The sequence below is a fragment of the Syzygium oleosum genome, unplaced genomic scaffold (genome assembly GCF_021117445.2).
Source record: "Syzygium oleosum isolate NSW1041296 unplaced genomic scaffold, Sole_v2.1 Sole_v2.62, whole genome shotgun sequence".
Taxonomy (NCBI): Eukaryota; Viridiplantae; Streptophyta; class Magnoliopsida; order Myrtales; family Myrtaceae; genus Syzygium; species Syzygium oleosum.
Genome location: NW_026607546.1, coordinates 633,241 through 641,060, shown reverse-complemented (window position 1 = coordinate 641,060; position 7,820 = coordinate 633,241). Strand labels below are relative to the sequence as shown.

Sequence of the window (7,820 nt, the reverse complement as noted above, 5' to 3'; positions counted from 1 at the left end):
TCGAAAATCGGCATTGAAGTCTTGAGGGGCAAAATGGTAATTTTTCCGGTCCCGAACCGAAATCCATTTTTTTGCAGAAATGGGTGGCCCCAAGGTTGGCCAAGCCAAAAACGTCATCGGCCGCTCAAAATTGTCACTTTCAAAATTCTCGATTCCCGGGCCCGAATTCCAATAAATGATTAGAATCGAACAATCGCGACTTTAGCTTATCTCTTGCTAACGGGTGGCTCATTAGGATTACGCGCTCTCGACCCGTGACCGACACTAAGTCAAATCACGTTTAAGTTTGCTCGAACCGAGGCGACCTCGATTGTCATGTAATTGTGAGGGTCTGTCGCTAGTTCCCTTCGGATACGATCAATCAATTAGATCGCTCTCTGTTGGCCCAAAACATTCCCTCGTCAATCCTTATGGTCGAAGGTCGAACCAAGGGCGAGTTCTTTGGTCGTGTGAACTCAATCCCATGCTGGCCTTACCCCTAAGGTTAGCATCCCGAGAATACGCGGTTCTGGGTGAGATCTCATTATAAGTGCATTGGCCAAATATTTATTTCATAAATCTCGGGAAAGGATCGAAAATTCAGACTGTTACAGGGGCCCTCTCCAGTACTCCATGGACAGACTAGGCCATACCCGATCTAATGAGGGTAGCGAGTAATCTCTGGGAGACAGTGTTTGTACATGGTACTGCTCTTGATGTGGACATTGGTTCATTAAGTGGCGGAGTAATACGGGCCAACTCTAACGAGATCGTCAATTCTTTAACTAATGGCGTGTGAAAATTAATCTCTGTATGATATATTATTAGGCTTTAATTTGTTGGACATGGGGGCGTGCATAATGATATTATGTTTTCTTTGTGGGAGTGGGAGATCATCGCCCTACTTGGCCGTTGTGTTGCACAAACAAGCAATCAAACACAATAGTAAACAGAACAAGAAAATAAAATCGAATATTGAATTTAAGTAATACCGGATTTCTCTTTGTCTTGATTATAGTGATACAAATTTCTGACACGCTAGGTTGAACCACGTAAATCCTCTTTGTCAAGTTTATTTTTGCATTTATTACTCGATTTGCTGTTTGAATTTGTCTGCGCTTCCACCATCTTGCATAACAAATGATGAGCATCATTGCTAACATGCATGATTGGATCCAAACGTCATTCATCGTGGAGGTTTTTCTTAGAATGTTAAATTTGTTTTTTTTTATCCCAGTCTTAATCATCTTGCAATACTAAACACTTTTGATGAACTATCGAAATGAAAATGCAAGATCCATTAAAATCATTTTAACCGAACCCGGGGCGCCAGCGCATGATATAAACTCGACCTTTGGACATTTAATAAGGTTCTATTACTATTAGGAAATGTGTAAAGGCACAACGTATTGGACAAAATAGCACATCGTATTTTGCAAGAAAAAGGGTTTAATTCAATCGGCCTAGAACGAAATGGGTTTATGCCGGCTCGGCCCAACAAGATCCAAAATATCCAATTATATCTTATCTTGTATCTCTATACAAAAGAGGGTTTTCGAGAGCTAACGACTCACAATAAATTTTGCTTTAATATTTGTTTTCATTTTTATAAAAGAGTGAAGGTAACTCCCATAAATAATTAATTTTTTTCATTTTTTAAGCTAAACCTCTCATTTCACAATAATCTCCCCCACACATTTCAAAAAAAAAAAATTTCACGTGCATGTGGAGTTCATGCACGTGCCATTTGCTTGAAGTGGTTTGGGCCTAAAGGCCCATTTGATTCCTCAAACCTTGGACCGGCCCAACAACTTCCTCGGCTGTGTAACGTCCGTTGCTCTCGTCGTTCCATCATTTTCTCTTCCTTTCTTTTTTTTTTCCTGGGAAAACTTATTCTCGAGAAAATCACTGTCAATCTGCGAGGGGGCGCGAGACCCTGAAAATCGCCATGGGAAACTCCCATCAACCTCGCCGTCGTTCTGTCCATCAAGCCCTTGGCGGTGGCTTCGGTATCCCTCTCTCTCTCTCTCTCTCTCTCTCTCTCTCTCTCTCTCTTCCCTTAATGCACGAAGGCAAATGTGTTCTTCTTTCGTGGGATCCCTCATGTCAGTCTGACTCTTCAAAGTTAGTCTCGTTGCAACGAGAATCGAAGTGGGTTCCTCTCTGATTGTTGTTCCATAGATGATCACGACTTCGTTACATTCGTGGGCTGTGTTCTGTTGGCTCTGGCTCTGGCTCTGTGTCTTCCTTTTTCCTCACTGCGTGGAACGCCACTCGTGCATAACGCATTTCGGGTCCAGTTCTGAAGTGGGTCTTGATTTCAGGGGAATCAATAGTGATTATTCAGTTCCTTCACCTATTGCCGTAGATTGCATTTTGGGTGATTATAATTTGTTCCATTCGAATTGGGTCAGTTGCTGATTTGCTTCTGTGGTGTGATGTGACGAATTTATGTGCATTTTGGGTGCTTATAATTTGTTCCATTCGAATTGGGTCAGTTGCTGATTTGCTCCTGTGGAAGAAACGGACCGGAGGGGCTACGTTGCTGGTCGGCGCCACCGCGCTCTGGTTCGTCTTTGAGAGAGCCGGTTACAATGTCCTCTCGTTTGTGGCCAATGTGCTGTTGCTTCTTGTTGCGATCCTCTTCTTGTGGGCTAAATCTGCATCTCTTCTTAACCGGTACTCCTTAGTCCTTTCTCTAATTGGGTGTCTTTTCTTTAAAATCTAATGGGAGTGATTTTGGAAAATGTAAGCAGTTCTGGTTGATCCTAAGGTAATCTTCTTCTCTTTCAATTTTTTTGTCACCTTTAAATTACTTGTCCAAGCAGCAATTAAAACAAAATACTGTTTAGGTATGCAGCTAATTATTTCACCTATAAAGAGTTTGTTTTAGAGGCATCTACCATGATTTTGGGCTGCCTCTCATGTCTTTGGAGAGGAGTAGCAGAAAATGTTGGAAGAATGGATGAACCATTTTAAAACTTGAAGATAGAAGCTTATTGAGGTGTGCTTTTGGCTGCTAGAGATTGGAATATGTACTAAACAACTTCTTAGAGGACAAAAATACAGACTTAGATGTGGCTCAGCTATTTTACATATTTCTAAATTCTAATGGTAAAAAAGATAAAGAAACAGTTTCGTGTTCATGAAGCACAAATTGATTTTGGCTTGATTAGTTGGCACAGGGGCGAGAGCAACAAAAGAAAATAGGCGAGGTTGGATAGTTTTTCAAGCTTAATGAGGGTGGGGAACACGCATGTGGGAGAAAGGATTTCATGCTTGATTTTGCAGACGCTTGTATAAAAAATAAGTATAACAAACTTATTATCCTGTAAAAATCATCCGGAGTTGCTGAAGTTTCATTTGCAATTCATTTTATTTCTTATTAGTTAAAACAAGCACAACAGACTTCGATCATAAAATGCTTTCTTTCCTGACCTTGCATTTGTGGAAGACTTCACAATAAGAAGTTATATTTCTCCTTTTCTAATTGAGTTAAATTGTTCAGACCATTGCCTCCCCTTCCTGACTTGGAGATTTCTGAACAATCTATTGTTAAAATTGCCGTTGTGATGCAAGAGTGGGTGAACTACACCTTGTCTATTGCACGTGACATAACAGTCGGTCGAAACTGGAAACTCTTCCTTCAGGTTAGGTTTATTACTTCACAAGTATCTACATGCCATATATTTAAAAGTCATTGTGCTGATTTAGTTTTTCCCTTTTGGATAGGTAGCACTTGGCTTGTGGTTTATCTCTTACATTGGCAGTCTCTTCAACTTCATTACTTTGGTTTATATTGGTAAGTTACCATGCTTCCCTGTGATTCTTTGTCATTGCAATTATTCAGTTATATATGAGACATCTGGGTCTTTCTTTGCAGGGGTCATTCTTTCTCTGACAGTTCCCTTTTTGTATGACAAATACCACGAGATTATTGATGAAAAATTATGTAGAGCTCATAAAGCTATTCAAGCACTGTTACTGCGAATAGATAGCAATGTCTTGAAGATGATTCCCTTGACTTCAAACAAGGAAAAGAAGATTCAATAGGCAAGTGTCCTCTGTCTCTCATTAACTGCTTGAGATTTAGAGTGGCGCTTTTGAGGATGCATTATGTGTTAATTTTCAGTTTTTTCTTTAGCAGAGAATTTTTCCAAATCCAGTCAGAAATATTGGTTGTTTCTTAATCAACATTGATCTCTTTCGCCACTTAATAATTCTGTGGGAGAATGGAATTGTAGTGGAATTGTCACTTATCTTCCTTTTTGAAGTGTTTAGGAAAGAAAGGATGATTGAAGTAGTATAATCCACCTAACGATCCATGAGAGACTTCTGCAATAATTTGTTGCATTGTCAAGAGCATCATGATGTCTGTGAGTATTAGACAAAACATGGGTGTTACGTTTTTTCAGATTTCCATCACCTACATCCTTATTTTTGGCTTGCAATTCCTTTTTGGAGGTTTTTCATTCAGAATAGTTTTTGGCTATACTTTCTTGGAGCTGCTTTGATTGTGTTCTGAACATCTTCCAACTTTTTGAGCAGCAATTTATCTGTTCAACGCTAATAATTGAAGTTTTCCCATTTGCTCCGTACCTCATGCATTTATGGACTTTGTGAATTATACTTAGTGCATTTGCTCCTAAAGTTCCTCTCACACATTCTAGAAGGCTGAGTGGGGAGATTTTGACGTTATTACCATTATACTTTGGGATGGAAAGAAAGAGTCAGATACACTTCTTATTTCTCAGCTGTATGATCATGGTTTCTTTGATTAGCAAAGTTGGAGGTCAATCAAATCGTCGTGTTTTTTCTAGTAGTTGATATATGGAAAGTTTATGATCCTGTCACTGTCTTTTCCTGTTCAGAATTTGCTGTAATGGCAGGCTCATATTTCTTACTTGACTTTGAAATATGTGTGAAGATCTATTTCTGCTGCAGGTCAACCGATTTACAAATGGGATTGGAGGATTGTAAAGGGCTTGTCGACATAGGAAGATTTGGCTTTTTATTGATATATGATGAAGCTGGCAAGTAGAACAATGGGTAAATATTCTGACTGGAACTTTGTAGCATGGTGTGCCAGAGCTGGAATGACATCATTAGGTTTTATAGATCTTTTAATTCTAGGTTTCACAACCTGGATTGTTTCACTTCCTCATTGTGAAAAGCATGGTCTTGCTTCCTGCTTTGCTGATTTTCGCTTGCCTCACTAGTTATTTTACACCTTTCTCTTCTGGGGTAGGAAAAGTCATAGGAAACAACTTTGCCTTTTCTTATTTTAATTCAAAATTGGGAATGGAGCTTCTTCTGGCCATATTCACTCTGTTTGTGGGTGGTCTTTCTGATATTGCTGTTGCTATAGTGCTAGGCCTTTGCTGAGATTTATAGAAGTCTATGGTTCCTACATACGAAATTTTTGGACAAGTTTTTAGCTCTCTCTCTCTCTCCCTCTCTCTCTCTTTAAGCACGCACAGCGCCTGTATGGGACTGCAAGATCAATATAGTACCAAATTGGTGGACATTTGTATGGGTTAGATTTGAATTTTGTGAAATCAGAGACAGGAAATTTACTCTCAATTTCTACATTGTGAGATACTTCTGGGACTTTTCGATGCAGTTGACTTCACCTCGATGTGCCGAGTGAGCTCTTTTAGCGAACTTAAGTACAGTGGCTCATATCTGTATGCTTACAATTTAATTTGCTTCAGTAGTCTGTATGCTTGAAAGAGTGCATCAGAAGTCGTCGGTGGATGATTTTACGACGGCTCTCCTGGTTCTACAGGATTGTAGTTGCAATGACTTGTTGACGATGAGAAATTCTGCTAATGATGGATACAAACATGTAGTTGCAATGACTTGTTGATTGTCACTAGCAAATTCATGGTTACGACAATTTAAGGAAGCTTAATGTGATGCATGTGGAGATTGACCGCAGTCGTTCTGAATAGTTGCTGCAAGTCATGATCAAACATATAGGGAAACTCATTCGTGACGGCAGATGAATCGACAGTTAGGGATGATTTAGGATAGCTTGATGATGATGCATGTGGAGATTGACTGCTGTTAATTTCTTGTTCTAGAACTTGTGTAAAATGTACACTGGCCCTCAATGGAACTTAGTAGCAAGATATCACAACTACCATTAATCAATGTCGGGGGGTTCTTGTGTGCATAACATAAATATAGGTGATAACAGTAATTAAAAGATTGGTTAGAGGAGGGAATGTCTGCTAAGTTCAATAAATCAGTATCAGAAATTCAGATATCTGATCATTTTGCTGAAAATAAAAATAAATGTTGTTTGATTATAGTTCGATATTGATTACGGAATTAATTACATTATCTTCAACATGCTTGCAAGAATAATCACGGTTGTAGCTTTCACTGTTGGAAACAATTTGATAGTACTCTAATATAGGGTCGAACTTTCTTCACAAGATACGAGAACTAAAAAAAAAAATCTATTGATAGAAATCCGAGCCCGACGCTAAGTGACTTGAGTGATAGCACTACGTGAGAATACAAATCGAATTTATTGAGAGAAACTTGAACTAGATGTGACATTATACAATTTGCCATTCTATTGAGACATCGTTGTAATGACTCGATTCACCGACACGATCATTATGACACGACATCAACGTACACCTCGTCTCACCTGTTTAAGAGCAAACCTAAGTCGAGCGCCGAGGCTAAACGGGTAATACCTCCTTACTGCATCCTCAGCAACATGTAAGCAAGAATTGCAATCTGGATGACCAAGTATTCCATTGCATGCTCCGTGGCCGTACAAAAGTACCGATGATGGGCTGTTTGTTGTCATTGTAATAACTGTATACTAGAGAGGTTGATGTACTGGTCTACTATATCTTGGAGAAGTGCATCTAAACTTAAAAAGGGAATTGACCAGTGACATCAAAATGGTCTCCATTGCAGATTTCATATACTGTCGATGTATCTAGACTTGCCATTACGGTCGTGAACATGTAAACGATAGTCATTACAGTCGCGGTTCTTCTGAAAATATGTCAGCTCATCTCCATGTTCATCTGCTAAATATGTCTGTTCGCTTGTTTTGCATCTGATGCAGGAGCAGTGCTTATAAACAAGATTGTCTTATGGGTTTTTACAATCCTTTACCCGTCATTTCTCAAGTTTTCCGGGTCGTCTCTTATGGGTTTCTCCGCTCCTTCACCCCTCATTTTCTTTACCCGGTCTGTCATTTTGAAAAATATCTTGCTTGTCTTTATTTCAGTTGACATTATCCAATCGGTCTTAAACCATTTTTACGGATGCCAATTTAGTTCTAAACTTTTCAACTTTGCCAATTTAGCACTAAACATTTGTGTGAAATTACACTATGATCCTTTCGACCAATCGTTGCCAGAGATCGCTAACATAGTGATGTGCCACGTAGGATGGCCGGCAATGAATGGACCGTCATGTTAGCGATTTCCGGCGAAAATTGTCCAAGAGAACTACATTGAAATTTCACGCAAATGTTTAGGACTAAATTGATAAAGTTAAAAAATTTATGACTGAATTAACATGCATACAATAGGTTTATGACTAATTAGGTAATTTTCCCCTTTTATTTCACATACATAGATTGATAAATTCTTCACCAAATTGCTTTTTCTTTCTTCGGCACGCCTGTTAAAGGATGAACCAGTAACACTGCATAGAAAAAGAAACCTGCATTTTGGTAGTTTTGTGAAACCGTAGCATGATCAAATAAGCTCCATCAAGTAACCTGTCGTTTTGACAAAAAAAAACAAAAGTAACCTGTCATAAGTTTCTGCCAAGTGCGTGACACGGCATACGTAAATGCTCGA

General features: G+C 39.1%; 1 protein-coding gene across 2 annotated transcripts; it reads left to right on the top strand.

Moving 5' to 3' along the window:
* The first annotated feature begins 1,850 nt into the window (after positions 1–1,850).
* LOC115690378 (reticulon-like protein B11) lies at positions 1,851–5,718 on the top strand. Of its 2 annotated transcripts, none has more exons than XM_030616705.2 (6): positions 1,851–1,988; positions 2,478–2,658; positions 3,488–3,629; positions 3,712–3,781; positions 3,863–4,032; positions 4,924–5,718. In XM_030616705.2, exons 1-5 carry the CDS (start codon positions 1,928–1,930, stop codon positions 4,030–4,032), a joined length of 624 nt encoding a protein of 207 aa, XP_030472565.1. In that variant the 5' UTR covers positions 1,851–1,927; the 3' UTR covers positions 4,924–5,718. The 2 variants fall into 2 exon arrangements, with proteins under 2 accessions (XP_030472565.1, XP_030472567.1); XM_030616707.2 differs by having other exon boundaries at positions 4,907–5,718.
* The last annotated feature ends 2,102 nt before the right edge of the window (positions 5,719–7,820 follow it).

Excerpts from the sequence above, each read along its gene's own strand:
- LOC115690378 (XM_030616705.2), top strand. The coding sequence starts at position 1,928 with ATGGGAAACTCCCATCAACCTCGCCGTCGTTCTGTCCATCAAGCCCTT. Across the intron at positions 3,630-3,711 it reads ACTGGAAACTCTTCCTTCAG|GTAGCACTTGGCTTGTGGTT; the intron begins GTTAGGTTTATT and ends CCTTTTGGATAG. Across the intron at positions 3,782-3,862 it reads CATTACTTTGGTTTATATTG|GGGTCATTCTTTCTCTGACA; the intron begins GTAAGTTACCAT and ends CTTTCTTTGCAG.